This window comes from Cyprinodon tularosa, unplaced genomic scaffold (assembly GCF_016077235.1).
Source record: "Cyprinodon tularosa strain WSP-4 unplaced genomic scaffold, ASM1607723v1 ctg30, whole genome shotgun sequence".
NCBI classification, from domain to species: domain Eukaryota; kingdom Metazoa; phylum Chordata; class Actinopteri; order Cyprinodontiformes; family Cyprinodontidae; genus Cyprinodon; species Cyprinodon tularosa.
Genome location: NW_024039008.1, coordinates 7,605,308 through 7,626,485, shown reverse-complemented (window position 1 = coordinate 7,626,485; position 21,178 = coordinate 7,605,308). Strand labels below are relative to the sequence as shown.

The 21,178-nt window shown below is 39.5% G+C and overlaps 1 protein-coding gene across 1 annotated transcript; it reads left to right on the top strand.

The window, feature by feature from the left end:
• The first annotated feature begins 1,961 nt into the window (after positions 1 to 1,961).
• On the top strand, positions 1,962 to 21,118 carry LOC119787653 (protein shisa-like-2A). Its single transcript, XM_038291631.1, has 3 exons — positions 1,962 to 2,273; positions 7,045 to 7,181; positions 18,132 to 21,118. Exons 1-3 carry the CDS (start codon positions 2,092 to 2,094, stop codon positions 18,317 to 18,319), a joined length of 507 nt encoding a protein of 168 aa, XP_038147559.1. The 5' UTR covers positions 1,962 to 2,091; the 3' UTR covers positions 18,320 to 21,118.
• Positions 21,119 to 21,178: the final 60 nt, after the last annotated feature.

Genomic DNA, 21,178 nt, shown 5'->3' with positions numbered 1-21,178 from the left:
CCACCAGCAACGCCAGAATGTGGCAGCAGGTGGGTGTATACAGGAAAGAGAACCCCGATACTAGCGATTTCTAATGGACCAATAACGCCACCTTGGGAATTTCACCCAAAGAATTAATTTTAAAGGTAGGATACGTAGATCCGTTCTACCATAGAGAGAGTCAGAGACGTGGTTATAATTTAGAAAAAACAGCAATTCTTTATTTAAACATGATTAAAATAACAGGTCTTGTTAAAATATACTACCCACACACACGGGAAGGCGAGGGGGGAGCCTAATTCAGGTGCTGAGGCTTACCTGATGGAGTGGGTCGAGGCGAAGTGAGGAGTGATCCCAGTAGATAAAGCAAAACAGAAAGGAAGGCACCCCAAATCACTCGTGACAGCCACTACACACATGCACTCTGTAAAACAATGGACTAGAAGGGGGCGGCACTGCACACCAAAACGGGAAGTCCCCACCACCAGGACACCAGGAACCACCACGTCAGCTCTCAGCAACTGAAAAGACAAAGAGGGGCATAAATAGCTTTTCACACACACACGCGCACACACACTATAAGGGGAGAGAAAAAAAGAATAACCCAAAAAAACAAACATTAATAGTCACAGGAACAATTGGAACCCAAAATACAATTCCCCATGGACTCAGGCAACCCAGATAACTGAATAAACTCAGGATAAGAAAAATAATACCGGGAATAATAACAATCAAGAACCAGTCCAGTAACAGAGGTTGAACAGTTGTCACATAAACAGCCCCTTGAATAATCCAGCCCAGCCTATGCTGCTGGAAGAGGGCAATTTCTGCTGCCGGCGGGCTCCAAGTTTAACCAGCCACGATACCGGCTGATTAAGGCGTCTCAGACCGCACCGCCGTGGTTAAACAACAATTGGAACCGAGGTGGAGCCGCAGCTCAGGCGTCCGACTGCCGTGGGCTATCAAAAAGCTGCAGCTGAAACGTGTCAAAGCTGTGTTGTTTCTCCCAAGTTAACGCCGCTGGAATTCCCCAGATCACCAGGCCCCACATAGACCTGTCAACAAAATATTACTACTTTGTGGAGGAGCAGGAAGTGAATGTGTCAAATTGTCATACAGCATACATACCGATCAGGCCACCAGAGAAATCCCACTGAGGAAGAGGACGGAGGCAAAGCTGCCGATTACGGCCAGGTTTGATTGACGCGCTGATCACGAGCGCTGTAACCGGGAACGTCTTGTCTAACAAACCAAACATGCACATCAGCACCACAATTATCCATAGAGCGCACTAGCAGCCACTGCAACCTACCTGTACCGTTAACCAGCAGCCGAGGCGACCCGGAAGCAAAGCGGAGGAACCAGAGGAAGAGGGTAACCGATAATGCCACCACTCCCCTTTTATAGGGTGCCCTCCAGAGGCAATTGGCTGACACTGCCCCTGCAGCCAACACTCCTGCCTCCAGGAGCATGAGGAGATGTCCTCCTGCTACAAAAAGGCACGTTGTAAATGGCATGTACTTATATAGCGCCTTTATTCAAGTTAGGAGACTTGACCAAAGCGCTTTACACTACATTCATTCACCCATTCACGCACACACTCACACACTGATGGTGGGAAGCTACATTGTAGCCACAGCTGCCCTGGGGCTCACTGACAGAAGCAGGGCTGCCGTACACTGGCGCCACCGGGCCCTCTGACCACCATCAGTAGACAATGCAGGTGAAGTGTCTTGCCCAAGGACACAACGACACTGAAAGTTGGAGTCGGGGCTTGAACCGTAAACCCTTTGATTTCAGGGCAAATGTCTGGCTTATGGACACTTGTATATGTTGAATATTTTTAAATGTTTGCTTTTTTTTACATTTTAAATCAAAGTAAAACATCAAAAAAGTTGTTTTTCCAATAAGTTCACCACACAACTCCTGTAAAGTTGGGATACTAACAGGAACCAGCCTCCTGGATCAGAGCGCCTGTGGAGCAGCCAGGTGAGTCAGTGATGGAGGAGTGAGGGAGGCAGGGAGGTTATCCATTCTCCCTCTGACGCTCAGCAGCAGCAGCTGGATCCGCAATGACCGCCGCAATCTAACGCTGCCCGCTTTGCGCCTGACATGAGCGCGCTCTGCGAGAGTTACTACTCCAGGGAAAAGGTGTTCGTGGAAAGCTTCGCGTGTCCGAAGGCGGGGGGCGACTCCACGGCCGTCTTCTGCTGCGGCTTCAGTGACTTAAAGTACTGCTGCGATGACCCGAACAGCTTCTTCCCATACGAATATGGATACATGTGGTGGCTGAGGTGAGAGATGACTTGGATTGGCAGCTGGGTGTAGTTTGCTGCGGCTCAGATTTGCATCCCACAGGTTGCAGAAACGGATCATATCAGCCTAAGTGGTGCTGAACATCAATTAGGCTGATGAGGATTGATTCAGGAAGATGCTGCTGACATTTAGCCAGCAGAGACTCTGGAATTCCTATCTTTTGTTATTGCAATTCAGATAATGCCAACAAAACCGACTTTCAGGATGATTATAAAAATTTGGAAACATTTTATAATCATCAAATGAATGCATGGAAGGCTCTATGGATAAATGATTCCACTGTAGATTTCCAACATCTGTTAGGAACGCAGAAGATTGTACTGACAGAGGGGATGTAAATAATACAAAACAGAATCACATTTACACTAATATTTCTTAACTTTTGATTTAAAAAAAAAAAGTATTGGACTCTCCTGCAAGGGGTGCACCATCGTATAAAAACAATCTAAAGACATGTTATTTCTTTCAAAACAACATGCTGCTTTTCTTTTCACCTGCCTCCCATCCATGTCCATTCATTGCATGATGCTTTGCATGAAAAAAAAAATGTCCAAATACAATATTTGAGCTGAACAGTCTCTGAATACTAATGTTAAGCTTTTATGACTTTCTGAAATGAATATAGGCTGTGGATTCAGCATGTGGAATTTTATTCTCTTTCCCATATAGTGCTTCTTCTGCAACATTCATGAGATCCAGCAGAATTACCCACCTCTGGGTTGTATGTGTTGGCCGCTATGCATCATTATGTGGCATTATCTATAATGCGCCGTCAGCAGCGCTGTAGCACTATGGTGTGACATGTTGCACATCCTGGAAGCTCACCAGGATGTCAGTCTGTCACTGACTTTTATATGGGTCCACTTTAGACGTGCCCTGAATGTTTGTTCTCTTTGTCCAAATCTCTTGTGAACAAACACAGCAAGCACGTTTCCTCCAAATTATACAGCAATTGTGAATCAACATTCTGTGTTCATGATTGTTATTAGTTCAATTCTAGTGTTCCCTTACAGAAAAAAAATCAAAAAAAACTCCACATGTTCACATGGGGTTTCCATGTGGGTCAAAATTTCCACATATGATCAAGCATTTTGTTCATGGCATCCATGTTCCATTCAACTTTTGATCACCTGCAACTACATATTTTCATTTATATTTCCCATGTGAATATCATTTAAATGTGCTCTATGTAATACACTTTTTACATTATTCAAAAAGTCAAAGCATGTATCACGTGATCCAATTGTTTTCACAAGTTTATTACGTTTTTTTTTTTTTGTTTTTTTTACAAATGTAAATGAGATGCGGTTCAACTGGTAATCTCATGTGAAAACTTGTGTAGCGCATGCAAATCAAATTCAAAAGCACATGTTCATGTAGGATTTGGAACGTTTCATGATACAAAGGACTTAACATCAACAAGTTTCCACTTGTGACTCATGCAAAAGTCTGAAGCATGTGGATTTGGAACATCTTCTGTTTAAAATACGTGTGTTTTTCATATTTCTCACATGAGAAAACATGTAAATTAAATGTGATACACATCGTTTTGACATGTGATTCCCATGTTTTTCACATGAGCCTGAAAAGGGAATCATCTGTGCACACATATGATTCACATGAGTCTTAATGCAGGGGTGGAAAGTAACGAATTACATTTACTCACGTTACTGTAATTGAGTACTTTTCATGAGTAATTTGTAATTTTCTGAGAAGTTTTTTGAAATATGTAATTTTTACTTTTACTCGAGTAAATTTTAACCTAAGTAGTTTTACTTTGCTACATTTAAAACCCCCTCACATTACTGAGTAAAAAAATAAATAAAATACTGATGGTGAAAAAATTAAATGCGGCCGGAAATTTATACCCCTGTGTCACGGAACCGACACTTAATCACCATTAAAAAAAGGAAGAAGACCTTTTGACTTTTAACAGCACTTTATTTACACAATTCAAACATATAAGCAATTGATGTAAAAATAAGTGACAGCTAAAATCACTAATTAAGTAAAACAAGTGTCAGTTAAAATCATTAAATGAGGAGCTTGTTATTAACAGTGGCATCCTGTTGCGTTTTAGTTTGATTTCTGGTATCTTTTGGGCATTTAATTTTGTGTGCATTTTGAAAACTTTAAAACGTAGTTTAAATTTCTTTATTCCTATCATGGTGTTGTCTGTTGGACAGTAGGATTGAAAATTGTTTGCACTTTATGGTTCAGTTTGTGACTGTCCTTGTGCTGTGAGGAAGTATGTTCTTTAGCCCAGCTGATTTTGCAAGTTTGGATGTCCACTGAAATATTCCCTGAAATCGATAAAAAAACCTTGTGGTCAATTCGATTCATGAGTCATCCTTTTTTTGCATTAAATAACTCAAAGTAACTAAGTAACTTTTACTCAAATTACATTTTAAATGAAGTAATTTTGTACTTTGACTTGAGTAAATTTTGAGATGGGTAATTTTACTTTTACTCTGAGTAGAATTTAGGCAAAGTAAAGATACTTTTACTCAGTTACAATTTTTTAGTACTCTGTCCACCTCTGGTCTTAATGTGAATCACATGTGTTCTAAATAGGAATGACATGTAAAAGCATGTGTACCACACATATACATGTGTTTTGTAAGTGATTTACATGTGACGCACATGTAAATCAGACTGGGTTCCACTGGGATTCACATTTGGAAATTTGTACCACATGTAAAAACACATGTTCCATGTAGGATTTGGAACATTTCACGTTAAAAGGACTTATCAACATTTTTCCACATGTGACTCATACAGAGCATGTGTATACATATGGATTTGAAACATTTTATGTTCGAAGCACATGTGATTCCCCATGTTTTTCACAGGGGTCTGAGAAAGGAATCACATTTGCTTAAAATTGGGATCACATTTGAAAACATGTGAAGTTCATGTAAATCCATGGATTTTTAATGTTTTCTGTTATAAGCATGCATTATTCACATGTTTATATATATGGGCCACAAATGTGAATCACTTTTGCTTTAAATGGCAAAAAAGTGGTAAACGTGTGAATCATGTGTACCACATTCTTTGCATGGGAATCATTCCAGATCCTCATTTATATACTTCTACAGTTGTACCAAATTTTAAATTCACATATGGTGCCTGGGTTCTACATGGGATTTTCACATGTAATATTTCTGAATATTCCCGTTCTCTGAATACGTTCATATCTTTAATGAATGTTAAACTGAATCGATCAGTTTTGAAGTAATGAATATGATTGAGAGCGACGTTCGCTTTGAGAATAATGAGCGACACACTCACAGCTCACAATTATACGGTGGCCCTGAAGTGCAAACTGTCACTACAAATCTAAAACCGCAACTACATTAAGGAAATCGCAACTACATAAAGCAAAGCGCAACTACAATAAGAAAAACAAAACTACATAAAGCAAAGCGCAACTACATTAAGGAAAACACAATTACATTAACCTACCGGAAAAGGTAGGTACCAGTGGGAAACATGAGACATCGCTGATTGGACGACGGCACCGTTTGACCCTTGAACCGGAAGTCATTCTGCCTGCTGCGGCTTTTGAAAACATGGATATTGTCGGCGCCCCAAACATAGCTGCCGTTATCCAGGAATATTTTGAATCAGGACATACGTACGAGGTGATACTGGATACACTCAAGACTAATCACGAAATTTCAGTTAGTTTGCGTACACTGAAGACACACTTAAAAGAAGCTGGACTGTTCAGACGACGCAACTTCCGGTTCAAGGGTCAAACGGCGCCGTCGTCCAATCAGCGATGTCTCATGTTTCCCACTGGTACCTACCTTTTCCGGTAGGTTAATGTAATTGTGTTTTCCTTAATGTAGTTGCGCTTTGCTTTATGTAGTTTTGTTTTTCTTAATGTAGTTGCGCTTTGCTTTATGTAGTTTTGTTTTTCTTAATGTAGTTGCGCTTTGCTTTATGTAGTTTTGTTTTTCTTAATGTAGTTGCGCTTTGCTTTATGTAGTTTTGTTTTTTTTAATGTAGTTGCGCTTTTAGATTTGTAGTTGCAGTTTGCACTTCAGGGCCACCGTACATTTACGTTCAATTGATAACGAAACTTTTCATTGGATCACATCAGGTTTTACGGCACTTATTATGGCAAACAGCCTGACAGACTGTCTACTGCTAGTACTAGTCTGTGTCATGCTCAAAGGAAGACTGAGACAGAAAAAAAATTTATTTGTGCAAACTGTGCCCACCACGACTTGACAACAAGTCCGTACATCAGCCATTTCCACTTCAAATTTTAAGCCACACATTGAGTTAATTTCCTTTTGTGTGAACTGAACTTTGAGCTCGTTCTTTTTAATTATGGCCACAACATTGGCCCGTAGATAGGCACTGGCCCCACAGCGACCCTGATGGAATAATCAGGATGAGATGGATGGATTGTTTGCAGAACCTGTAATTCCCGTTTGTTAATTGGTTAAATTATGGGAAGCAAATGTTATTTTTCTTGTTTTTAACAAACTCAGGCTTATCTGGACTTACTCATTGTAACTCAACCTGAAGTGAGTCAGCTTTAATCACTTTACACCAGTGCAGCTTTTATTCTGCAAAGATGGGAATGAACCAGAGAACCTTGTCTCCTCAGTGATAAGTGAAGTGCAGCAGCTGTTAGCAGCGATAAAGAAACCTTCCAGTCTTGCTTTCTTTTTCTCCATCTGCTCTTGTCTGCACTGAGGGCTCTACTGGTTCTTCTTCTTTATCTTCCAGCCTCGGCGCTCTTGTGGGTCTTTCTGTTGCAGCCGTGGTCCTCCTCGCTTTCATCATCACTCTGTGCGTCCTCTGCTATCTGTTTGTCACCACCAAACCCAGAGGTCTGGACAGCGGACTCCCTCTTCGAGCGCCAGGTATTGCCTCCAGGTTGGGGTCAGGGTACGGCCCCTCTTCCTAACACATATAATTTGCTCATTTAGGAGTTCTTTCACTGGTATTCATGTTGTAAACAAGAATTGACAGAAATGTTGCTTTATTTTCCTTAACCTTCAATGAGGACTCATCATTATTGACAAAACTTATATCAGGACATATTTCTTGATTGTGGTCGAGGCGTTATTATTTCGGTATTCATGTAAATTGAATAAAAGCATTCAAAAAAGACTGCCAAGAATGGCTAAAATAAATGTCTATACAAACATGACATCTTAATAAAATTGCTCCAAGATAACATTTTAGAAATATTTGCTTTAAAAAAACACATTAAACTAAGTAAAACTCAGAATGGTAGTCAGTGACAGATGCTGTCAACGTATATTGAAATATCATTAAATTCATTTCACTATTATTTAAAGATTATGATGCATTATAGGGGTGTAAATCACATCCATCATGGCGATTCGATTCAGTATCGATTTCCTGACCCAACGATTCGATTATTTTTGATACTCAAGAATACACCACAATTCGATTCGATTCGATTAATCGGTTAATTTTTTTTTTTATTATTATTTTTTTTTTACACCTTACAGGCTAAACAAAGTTTCAAGTTTGAAGTAAATCAATGAAAGCTGTAATATCATTATGCATTTTCTTTAGAAACAACACCAAATAACAGAAGTAGAAAAGTTGCATCAAAAAATACTGCACAATATCAGTGTAATGAGTTCAATGCAATACCTCGGCTCCAGAGAAACTGTCCAACATATTTTTTTAGAATGTAATAAATATACTCAGGAAAGAGAGATGTTGCGTAGAGAGTTAGACAGGAATAAAAATAAACTAGATATAAGGAAATTGTTTCAAAGGTCATCTGGGGATGTAGTTTTTGGTAGTATTTTTAATTTTCTAAGAAGAACGGGTATTTTAGGGAGAATATAATAGTTTGTCTGGTCCATACTCCATTCTGGAAGGTGGCGGTAATGCACCTATAAGTTGTTTGCCAACCGCCATTAAAAAAAAGAAGAAGAAGGCTCCAGTGTCGACGTCACCGCCCCCTTGAGAGACGCTCCGCTGCTCCTCTCCCAGATTGTAGCTGATTGCAAACAGTTCACCAGACAGGAGGCCGGCTTGTTTTGTTTTTATGACCGAAATTGCGGAAAACAACTTGTGAAGTTTGACCCGCTAGAAGAGCGAGGTGCGCGAGAACGCTGGGACCCTTTTTCCAGCTGAATCTCCGCTCTTTTTGCCCCATTGTCCCTCCGTCGTCGGACTAAACTCGCCCCCACTTCCTCATCGCCTCGGCCGTATCTAGACCCACAGCGTGTAGCACAGACCACGCTTCAATACTGAGCATAATTTAAAAATGTCTGTGTGAAGCTTGCTGCAACAAACTGCTGTAAGAGTATAACCAGGAAGCGAGGTAGGAGGGCAAAATAGGTTTAGCGGCACCGCAGCACGGGAGGGAGAATTACGCCCAGGAGCAAATGGATAAAAATAGACCGGAGGAAAAAAAAAAACATGAATCGATTATCTTGCGGACGTGTCGATGCATCGGATCGTCGGCTTTTGGATCGATGCATCGATACAAAACGATTATTATTTACACCCCTAATGCATTATTTACACGGCTCAATCAAATAAAGCACAATACATCGAATTAACACATCCTATATCTAAATGAATGAAATATTCTAATTGAATACTTTGTTCTGTACAAAGTTGACTTTGCTGACAACAAAATCACACAAAAATCATCAATGGAAATCAAGATTACCAATGAAGGTCTGCATTTGGAGTCACACAAAAATAAAGTGGAAAAATATAAAGGCTCATTCAACATTGATGTAATGTCCTTTAAACAGGTCGAAATCAGGCCTACTGTTGTGTGTGGCCTCCATGTGTCTTTAAAACCTCCCTAAAAATACCTGGGCTTTTTCCTGATAAGATGGTGGATGGTCTCCTAGGGATCTCCTCCCAGGCCTGCCAAACTACCGACTCCTGGACAGCCTGTGGTGCAACATGCTATGGTGGATGGTTGAGACATGATGTCCCAGATGTGCTCAATCGGATTCAGGTCTGGGGAACGGGCAGGCCAGTTCATTGCTTCAATGATTTCATCTTGCAGGAACTGCTCACAAACTGCTGCCCCATTAGGTCTAGCTTTGCCGTGCATTAAGATGAACGCAGGGCCAACCGCACCAGCATATGGTCTCAAAAGGGGTCTGAGGATCTCGTCTTGGTAAATAATGGCAGTCATGCTACCTCTGGCGAGCACATTGAGGGCTGTGCAGCCCTCCAAACAAATGCCATTCAAACCATTACTGACCCATCCAACACCAGTCATGCTAAAGAATGTTGCAGGCAGTAGTTCATCCTCAAAGGTGTCTCCTGACTCGATCATGTCTGTGACATGTGCTCAGTGTGAACCTGCTTTCATCTGTGAAGAGCACAGGGCGCGAGTGGCGAATTTGTCAATCCTGGTCTTCTCTGGGAAATGCAAAGCGTCCTACACAGTGTTGAGCTGTGAGCACAACCGCCATCTGTGGATGTGGGGCCCTCATTCCATCCTCATGGAGTTGGATTCTAACCATTTGTGCAGACACGTGCACAATTGTAGCCTGTTGAGGGTCTTTTTGCAGGTCTCTTCACATAAAGTCAGAGGTAGCTGTCCTATTGCTGGGTTGTTGCCCCCCTTTGACCTCCTGTATGTCTGTTTGTGTATGTCTCCTGGTAAAGCCTCCAAGGTGGCTTGAATCCAACCTTCATAAATTTAATTATACTAAATGGACAGTAATCAGAGAGACGCATTATGAGGTAAAAATAAATGATATTTGTACATTTTCTAACATTTAAATTCACTTTAAATTCTGATTGTGATTAGAATAACTGAGCCTTGGAGGCCTTTGTTTTCCTGTGATGAAGTGCAGCCATCAGTTACATTTAGCTCAATCTAAAACCATAGGATAAAAGAATGTTTGGAGATAGTTGGATCCAATTTAATTTTGTTGTTTTTTTTTTTATTCAGTGTATTGGTCTTTGTTCTGTTATGCTTTACTTTGCTCCATGTTTTATTGGTTTAATTACTATTTTGTTGTATTTTCTGGATATATGTGTTCTTTGGTTTCTATTTGTTGCCCCATTGTGTTGTTCTCCTTTTCCCTAGCTCCTTCCTAGACTGCTCTCCACTCACACCTGCTCCTTATCAGCTCGTTAGCCCTGCCTTTGTTCAGTCAGCCATATATACTCTCCCTCTCCTGTCACTCTTTGCTGGTTCCTTTTCATCGCTGGCTCCTCATTGCTGTTGCTGATTGTTTGCTCCTGATATCTCCATGGTTCTGGTCTGTTTTACATTTTAAGTTGGATTTTTGGATTCCTACCTTTGCTTACTGTTTTTACCAATTAAACTGCAAGAAATCACCTCAGCCTCTCTGCCTCTGCATTTGGGTCCTCTAAACCAGCGATCCCCAACCTTTTTTGCACCACGGACCGCTATATGTCAGACAATATTTTCACGGACCGGGCGGGGGGGGGTTAAATAAGATCAAGTAAAATGATACGACTGGCATAAATAAATCAAATATAAACAGCATAAAATCAAACAACAAGCCGGTCCCATCTAGGCGTAATCGGAGAAAATGACAGACGAAGTGTGCTCCGGATGTCCAGTCTGCTCCGTAGCTTTGTTTTGGTCGTTGTAACCGCAGAAAATCCCGCTTCACAAAGAAAGAATGTTATAGATAGGATGAGTCTTGAACTGAATTAACCTGTGTCAAGAGGCACAGATGCACCGACTGATGTAATTGGGAGAGAATACCGGTACCGGTCCGCGTCCCGGTGGTTGGGGACTGCTGCTCTAAACCACAACCTAATCCTGACACTCAGTAGCACTTTGAGATTTACATGTAAAGTGCTTTAGAAATAAAACTTACTATAAGTGTTATTAACTTGTTACTTTTAGCCACAATCAATCGTCATTATTATCACTTGTTTTTACTTGTGTATATGCAAATGAGAATTTCCATGCATTCATGATGTAAATGCTTCTGTCAGACTGCACAGAAAGGATCTAAGTGGTTCCTATTAACACATAAAGAAACACCTGGGAGAGCCGCATATTTTTGCCTCTGGGTAGAATTTTATTTTTTGTTTTCATTTTAAAAGGCCTATCACTGAGCGTGTGGTGACTGGGCTCCACTTCCCTGGACTGTCAGACACAGGATGAAACGGCATCAGAGTGCCACCCCAGCGGGGACCCACCAACTGTGCTAGAGCCAGTTGGAAGGAAAGGGAGGGGCTCTAGACATGTTGATTCCAGCTATATTACCTGAGCGTTTGGTTGAAGACATCTCAGTTACACTTAGGAAATATGCCCCAGTGTTTGCGTCTGAGCAGTACCTAATAGACAGACGTAGCTGGCTTCAACTCAATGAAGTCCTTAGGCTCAACTAAAGAACATGTTTCTTAAATAGAATTTTAAAAATGCAATACACGGAAAGAACTGGAAATGTCTTTTTTTATGTTTGGGATTAACTTTGCAGTTTTCTTAGATTTAGTTATTTCAATTTATTTTTCAAATATATTTTTCTTTTTTTCTAATACCAAAAAAGCTTCTTTTTTTGTTTACACATTTTATATTTATTTTAAAAATCGCATTCTTTTCTAATTATCATTAGCTAATCACATTGTTTTGACTTCAAGCCTAGCACACTGGCAAACACAAGGATGCTGCAGAGGTCCAGCTGACCAATAGAAATGTGTCCGGAAAAAAAGCCTATCCCCAAGAAATAACAATTATGGAACAAAATACAGTTCATAGTGCAGTAAATTGTCCAAATAATGCCTTCATATGTTGACGGCGCTCTAAGACATAAACATTTATGAGCAAAAGAAGTTGTGCTAAAGCTGTGTGGTAAATGCTTTGCGAGGAGAGCTCTCCACGCAAAGCATTCTGGGATATATCTGCCTTTTCTTCTCATACACCTCGTAAACATTTATTCTCTTACAACCCTCGGCCATTTTTAAAGAACCGTGGTGAGAAACGTGACCTTCAATGACTGAAATCGTAGCTCACCACAGATATATGCCTGGAAGTTCACATGAGCAGAAAAAGATAGCTGACGGCATGAGCATTTACGTCAGCCTTACGCAAACATATCACCAGATTGATTAACAATTAGGAAGACAACTTATTTAGATGATCCACTCGGAAATAAACGATCATCCTCTATACCTTTAAGTATAGTAACATGTTTACATCCCACACCTGCATTTTTGGCCTGCTGGAGGTCATTTTAGAGGGCTCTGGCAGTGCTCCTCCTGTTCCTCTTTGCACAAAGGTGGAGGAAGCAGTCCTACTGCTGTTGCCCTCCTACGGTCTCCTGGAGTACTGGCCTGTCTCCTGTTAGTGCCTCCAGCCTTTGGAAATTACGCTAACATACACAGCAAACCGTGTTGCTGCTGCTTGCATGAATGTGCCACCCTGGATGAGCTGCACTACCTGAGCCCTGTGTGGATTTTAGAGTCTGTCTTATGCTTCCACGAGTTTTAAAGCACCACCAACATTCAAAACTGACCAAAACATCAGCAGGAAAGCAAAGGTACTGACAGGGGCTCTGATTGGATTTGATGTTACTAGGATTTTTTTTTTTAACCATGATGGTCGGCTAGAATAATGAATTATGTCACCTTTATAAAAATATAATTAGAATGCAGCATAAATTGACTTTACTTTTACTTGTGTTTATGCAAATGAGAAATTCCATGCATGCATGATGTAAATGCTTCTGTCAGACTGCACAAAAAGGATCTAAATGGTTCCTATTAACACATAAAGAAACACCTGGGAGAGCCGCATATATTTGCCTCTGGGTAAAATTTTAATTTTTTGTTTGTTTTTGAAGGCTTATCATTGAGCGCCTGGTTACTGGGCTCCAGCTCCCAGGACTGTCAGACACAGGATGAAACGGCATCAGAGTGCCACCCGCCAGCGGGGGCCGACCACCTGTGCTAGAGCTAGTTTAAAGGAAAGGGAGGGGCTCTAGACAAGTTGATTCCAACCATTTTACCTAAGCATTTGGTTGTTGAAATCTCAGTTATAGTTAAGAAATGCACCTCTGTGTCTAAGTTTGATAGACAGACCTAGCTGGCTTCCACTCAATGTACATAAGAACTCAAATACAGCCAGAAAATACCACAAAATGGAAATGAAACATAAAAAAATCAAAAAGAAAACTTTTGGTTTCTTGCACCAAAAAGTGCAAAACTCTGACACATGTTAACTTAGTATTGTATCCGGATACATGGTTCGAATGTCGATACTTTTAGATTAGTAGTGTTTACAAGACAAATACAAACACATACAAAACCAGTCATAAGCACTATTTAAACACACAAAGCTCTCTATTTCAGATGAAGTTAGACATTAACACAATATTATGACAGTTATTAATCAGGAGGTTCTTTGTGTTTAAATTTTTCATTTTCTTGATTAATTTGTAGGAAAACAAAAACATTGATTTTCATCCCTGAGGAGATTAATTCAATCAGGTATTTCAAAATTCTCTTCTGGAGCCTAGGCGTAAGTTCAAGTGAAGAAACGATTACTATTCACCTCCGTCACGGGCCAATCAGCATCCATAGTTCATCATGAAAGGGACTCAACCCACATCTCATAGAAGCCGGCTAAAGTGCAGGCAGCTGTCTCGTTATGTCGGACTTCTATTCAGATGATTCTGTTTCAACCCACCTCCAGCCCCTCCTCCACCATCGTAGCTAAAGCTTCATCAGTGTCATTCCTCCCGGACTCTTACTGCATTCCCTGTCTCATCTCAACCGGTCCAGCAGAAGACTGCCATGTTGAGCCTGGTTCTGCCAGAGGTTTTTTCCCCAAAGGGGAGTTTTTCCTCTCCACTGTCGCATCATGCTTGCTAATCATGGACAGGTTAATGCAACCTGTGTTTTCCAAGCTGGACTTCCATTTTCCTGATCCCAGAGGAATTCTCCAGTATCAGCTCACACAGCCTGTCGGATTTCTTCCTACAGCTCAAGCACTACGTCTCGCCAGCCAGCAGTCATGGCCTGACCAACTTCATCCTCTCCACTCCGCCACCCGTTTCAGGCCTGGGGAGGGAAACATCCCTATTATTTACTCCTGTTTATGCATAACAAATTAAATTCTGCGCTGTTTCCTGCTGAGATCTGAGCGCCAAAGACTTAAGCAATCGTATCAATCAAACTCTTCTAATTGTCTTTTCTTTCCATGTGAGTTTTTCAGATTGAAATGATATCATTGTAGACAAAAATAGGGAAGAATAATTGTGACAAATCTTTTTTCAGACAGTAAAACAATTAATCAACCAGATTCATTATTAAGACAATGTAAATCCCTAGTTCAGTTTCTGACGGTGGACATAATCTTTTTCTTGTCTAGACAGATATTAAACAAAAATTATTGATAATAATACTGGCTCCAGTTTGCGCTGCTGGCTCTGTTTGCGCTGTCATCTCAAAACAAACCTACAGTATAAAGGATAACCGAAGAAATTTTAGCACTGTTAGTGTGTGTAAGATAAAACAGAATCTATGGAGCTAGATTGGGTGTCAATTTTCACAAATACAAATATGTGATTCATACATGCATAGTGCAAGATCACACATGCACAAAACAAGATTCACCAAAATAATTGTGGTCCATAAAAACTATAAATTAAATTACAAAATACCACTAGTCTTAATTTAATATGACCTAATTAAATCTCACCATCAGCATCAATCACACACGTTTCTGCCCAAACATTATTTTCTTTGTGTTGTGGGTCTTTGTAATTGGTTTGTTCTTTACCTCTAAAATCTCTCGGTATAAAATAAATATTTTGATGGAGATGAGAAATCAGCTTCCTGGTATGTCTATGTACCAATAATATGCATCCAATAATTTAAATAAAAATTGTTAGTTTTGGGGAATATATAAGAATTATGCTCTAATTTGTAGTTACCAATCTGTTGGTACCATATTTTAATTTGACAAACCGGATCTTCTCGTTCTTTTTCCTGTTTTGTGTGATCGCCTAACCTGACTCCGCCAGATGGATTTGCTCTGCATATCCATCTGGAAACCTTCCATTGAATTAATTTTAGGAAGGGGCGAAAATACTGGTTAGCTGTTTGGCCTATGTTGGTGATAGACGGACCAAATAAACCAATCAGATCAACAAAGCATATGACGTACTAACAGCCAGGCTACTCTTGTCGAAACCAGCCGGGAGAAGAGCAAAAACATCTTTTCCTCTGAGAAAAGCCTCCAGAGCAGTGTTTTGCTCTTCTTTCAGTGAAGAAATACTCTGTAATTCCGATAAAACTTGCTCGATAGCCACGCTAACGCTAGTTTCATCGGCTGAAGCCGCCATGTTCTTTAGCCTGAACTGTTGCGCTTGTCATTGCGTCACACCTCAACCCGCCTCAAAGCCAACGCTGATTGGACGTTCGTTTGGTGAACGGCTCCAAATTTTCTTTAACGGAGAGTCTCCAGACTGATTAGCGAGTTAAATCTTTGAAGCTCTGGTCTCACGAGGCTAGCGATCGCCCTCGCCGTGGAGCTAAAAAGAACTTGGCTCCTTATTTTGATGATGAAGGATGGAGAAGACATACGTAAATGGTGACGTTCAAAGGAGAATGTGGAACGCCTCTCACTGAATAAAATGAGTGCGCAAGTGTTCCGCACAATGTACCTGAATGGGGTGGAGCGGAGCGGGGCAGAGACACACAGGATGTGGCATCTGGGGGTCATCCCACGTGGATTACTTTTGTGTGATTGACTTATACAAGGGAGCTTTGTGATAGGTGGAAAACCATCCCCTGTTTAAAAAATGCATTTGTGTATCGAGACACGTCAGGAGCCTCAAAAATCCACACACAAATGCAGTGAAGTTTAAATACTTCTGGTACTTTTTAATATAATTTATAATAGTTTATGGACCAGAAATACTTTGGTGAATCTTGTCCTGTGCACGTATGAATCACATTTGTGTATTTGTGAAAATTGAAACCGATCTAGCTCCATAAGAGACAGCTGATCAGACGCCTGAACCATGTTCTTCTTCAGTCCATTTTATTGTCATCAAATTATAACATGAAAGTCAGACTTCTTCTATTTGGTGCTAGATATCAAAATGTCTTAAAAAAATAATGTTACTTTTTTTAGAGTACGTTTAATCATATGAAATAATTAATTTAACAAAACTAATTTTGCACAGTTCATTTCAAATAAAATCCTAGGTGAACATGTCAGTGGCTGAGCTCAGCAGCTTTCAAAAGCAGTCAGTGTGTGCGCTCCATGGGAATGGAGAAAAAAGATTGACAGAAAGACTGCCATACATTCTTTACATTCAGCATGTTGAAAGGACATTTGCTGAAAGGCTTTTGTCGTTGCCATCAGGGTTCCAACCTCGGTGGAAAGCTTTACAGAAAATAAAATGAAAATCTGCGCTATCTGTGGTTTTGAAATATTTAAGGCAATGGATTTAAACTTTCCAGAGGGTGAAAGAAAGAATGAAAGGTTTTTGTATTTTGAAGCTCCACTTACTGCGTACTTACATCCAGCAGGGTACCCAGCAGTGTTGAATAGGAGGGATTTAAATGGACCTTTACTGCTGAAGATTTTCAGATTATAACACTATTCTATCTGACATATATCTATCTCCCCATCTATATTCAGACTCAATTTCTAACACGAAAATCTTTCATGTATAAGAAAAAAAAGTATTTTGTACTTAAAAAAAAAAAAAAAAAGCTAAAACATCTTCTTCTGAATAAACAGTTGTTTGTTTATTAATCCCCGACTTTATATATATATATATATATATATATATATATATATATATATATATATATATATATATATATATATATATATATATATATATATATATGTGTATATATATATGTATGTGTTTATATATATATGTATATATATGTGTATATATATATATATATATATACATATATATATATATATATATATATATATATATATATATATATATATATATATATATATATATATATATATATATATATATATATATATATATACATATATGTATATATATATAGCAAATTTCCAAGAAGTCTAGCAGCACAATGTGCTTTTATGAGCAAACTAAACAACAAATGGAACAGGAAAAAAGACAGGATGTATAAGAAAAGAATAAACTAAAGCATCTATGCAAGGCTAGTTTCTTTAAACAGTATAACACAATTCATAAAAAAGAGAATTTAAAGAACTTTATATAAAATAAAAAAAGACAAGAAAAGCTGAATTAAAGCAAGTGAAGATTAAAACAAGATAAATGCAGGTAGTAGAGCAAGTTGAACAGTTATCTTTGTTAAAAAACACTGGTCGATTTAGGAGAATCTTTGGGCTATATATATTTTAGGTTTAAATCAGTCTAAATTTTCACAGATATAAGTATGTGATTCATGCATGCACAGGACACACTGCAAAAAATTGAAATCTAAAAGAGTCATTTTTGCTTAAATTAAGTGCATTTTCTCTTGATTTGAGGAGGTAATTGAGATAATTTGCCAATGGAACAAGACAATTTACATTTAAAATAAGAAAAAAACAATTGCTTTGTCTTATTTCTAGTGCATATTATCTAATTATCTTGTTTTACGAGTAGAAATACTCATTCCATTTGCAAATCATCTTATTTATCTCATTTTAATTTATCATGGAAATACTTTTAATTCTACTTACACTGTTTATTGTTAAATTAGAATTAAATTAGAAATTCGTTCTTTCAAATTAGTTAGTTTGCTTTGATTAATTTTTAGGACAAAACTAAATGTTTTGAAGTTTTATGTTTTATCTTTCATGTTGAAATCAGGCTCAGGTTTTTTTTATTTCCTTTTTTTCTTTTTAGATGTGTTGGTGAGTCAACAAGGAGCTGGAACGAGCCACAGCAGCGCCCCCTCTGGTCCCCAAGGCCTCAGGAAACACTTTGTGAGAGGCAAGCTAGACTGTGACAACCAGCAACCAGACCCAGACCGCCTTTTTCAGCGCTGCTTCATGGCCACCGTTACATCCATCAATGTGGAGAACCCTGCATAGGGAAAACATGATTATTGTTCAGCTCTTTATTTTGTATCTGCACCAATGTTTGGTTTCAAGAAACAAAAAATATATAATATGATTAGATCAGTTAGCAGGTGGAGAAACTTTTTCATGGCTCTATTTAATTGGGAAGTTGAAACTTAGATTTTGACAGGTAACCTTTAGCATCTCTAAGCTTTAAGAAAATCCTTATAAATTGTTCCGAAATATATGTTTTGATATAAAAAAGTTCATTTATCCAATGCAAACAATAAAAATCAGGAATTATACTTCTTAGTCTTTCAAAGCTATGTATGATGGAGAGAAAGCTAAGACTCCTAAGAGCAGAGAAGTGAGTTTTTTTTTTTCTGAGTACTAAAAATCACCTAATGCTTAGAAACCAAGGTGTTAATACTAATCCGATCTTCTTATTTATCTATTTATCTAAAGCAAAAGAACGTGAGCAAGGCAGCTGTTAATTCTGCTCTGTCCTGTAATAAGAAATCAATGTTCACTTTATAAAATATCTAGAAGCTGCCACCCTCCTTTGAGATCCGGATAGATGTAATGTCAGTCTATTAGCACATTCTGCTCATCGTTTTTCAACCCTCGTCATCGGTGGAGAGCAGAATTTGCTTCTTAGCACCCAGATTGATACGCCATTGATGTGATCTGCATATTTTAAGCTCAGTTTTACAAATGCATGAATAGTAATTTTTTTTTTTGTAAAGCCCTGCAGTCAAAGCAAACAAAAATTTGGAAACTGGAAAATGTTGAAATTAGTTTTATGCTCATCTAGGGATACATTTCATATTCATTTATACCCATTCAGAATTGCTAAAATCGAGCTTCTGGGATTGAGAACTAATGTTTTGGTCTTTGAACTGCCTAATTTAAATAAAAAATAAAAGCTACCGGGTAAGCTCATAAATAGCATGGTGAGATGCTAGAGTATGAAACAATATATGTTTCAAAGACAAAAAAATTGGATAGAAATGTATTCAGGTGGCAATCTCCCCTCTGTATACATGTTATAAATGTCAGGTCTTTGCCAGCAAATCTCCAATTTTTTACAGTGTTGGCCTGCAGCTCTTGTTACCAGGAGTCAGATTAAACCAACAGTGGCCTAAAGTCAGTCTATCCGTTTCCATAACATGAATCAAATGTCGGTATAACTGTTTGTCTCTACAATAGTAGGAAGATTGAGCCTCCATCACCGAATATCATCTGCCTAAATGTCTCACTTCCTGTCCTGGTCCAACAGCAGTCTTAATGACTGCATAGGCATTGGATATTAAATCCTGTTGCTTCAGATTCAGCTTTCTTGCAGTTCTTCAAAGCTGCACCCTTTCCACAGTTTGGGCAGAAACCTTCAAGTTCCAAGTTAATGAATTAATTAATAAACACGAAGGTTCTATATTTGAACTATGAAAACATGCAAGACCTTAAAACCTTTGCCCCAACGCCACCTTTGGTGGGAACAAGTGAGGAATGTCTCAATCAGCAAACTGATATGACAAGTCAGACTGATATCACTAAAATAAATCTTCATTTAGTCTGCTCCATCCTTTAGTCCGCTCCATCCTTTAGTCGGCTCCATCCTTTAGTCCGCTCCATCCTTTAGTCCGCTCCATCATTTAGTCTGCTCCGTCCTTTAGTCCGCTCCATCATTTAGTCTGCTCCATCCTTTAGTCCGCTCCATCATTTAGTCTGCTCCATCCTTTAGTCGGCTCCATCCTTTAGTCTGCTCCATCCTTTAGTCCGCTCCATCATTTAGTCCGCTCCATCCTTTAGTCTGCTCCATCATTTAGTCTACTCCATCCTTTAGTCTGCTCCATCCTTTAGTCCGCTCCATCATTTAGTCCGCTCCATCCTTTAGTCTGCTCCATCCTTTAGTCCGCTCCATCATTTAGTCCGCTCCATCCTTTAGTCCGCTCCATCCTTTAGTCCGCTCCATCCTTTAGTCCGCTACATCCTTTAGTCCGCTCCATCCTTTAGTCCGCTCCATCATTTAGTCCGCTCCATCCTTTAGTCTGCTCCATCCTTTAGTCGGCTCCATCCTTTAGTCCGCTCCATCATTTAGTCCGCTCCATCCTTTAGTCTGCTCCATCCTTTAGTCCGCTCCATCATTTAGTCCGCTCCATCCTTTAGTCCGCTCCATCCTTTAGTCCGCTCCATCCTTTAGTCCGCTCCATCATTTAGTCCGCTCCATCCTTTAGTCTGCTCCATCCTTTAGTCCGCTCCATCCTTTAGTCGGCTCCATCCTTTAGTCCGTTCCATCATTTAGTCCGCTCCATCCTTTAGTCCGCTCCATCCTTTAGTCGGCTCCATCCTTTAGTCCGCTCCATCATTTAGTCCGCTCCATCATTTAGTCTGCTCCATCCTTTAGTCCGCTCCATCCTTTAGTCCGCTCCATCCTTTAGTCTGCTCCATCATTTAGTCCACTCCATCATTTAGTCTGCTCCGTTATTTAGTCTGTACCGTCACATAGCCTGCTCCATCATTTAGTCCGCTCCATTATTTTAATCTGCTCCGTTATTTAGTCTGCTCTATCACATAGCTTGCTCCATCATTAAATCTGCTCATTATTTAGTCTGCTCTGTCGTCTGCCCAATCCTATAGTCCGCTCCACCACTTAGTCTGCTCCGTCATCCTTAAAAACATATTAAAACTACTTTATTCCTACTCATCACAGCATATATAGCAGCCATTGTTACAGGCAAAGAAAGTATAGGGTAGCTCTGCCCAACGTGCATCAGACCCACTTTTTTTGTACAAGCATAAAAAATGAAGCAGCACGCATGCTTTAGGTGTGAACGTAGCAGTAGCCTAATAAACTAGCCCCACCTGCCAGCGGCCAAAATCATTTTAGCCTGT

Excerpts from the sequence above, each read along its gene's own strand:
- LOC119787653 (XM_038291631.1), top strand. The coding sequence starts at position 2,092 with ATGAGCGCGCTCTGCGAGAGTTACTACTCCAGGGAAAAGGTGTTCGTG. Across the intron at positions 2,274-7,044 it reads GGATACATGTGGTGGCTGAG|CCTCGGCGCTCTTGTGGGTC; the intron begins GTGAGAGATGAC and ends TTTATCTTCCAG. Across the intron at positions 7,182-18,131 it reads ACTCCCTCTTCGAGCGCCAG|ATGTGTTGGTGAGTCAACAA; the intron begins GTATTGCCTCCA and ends TTTTCTTTTTAG.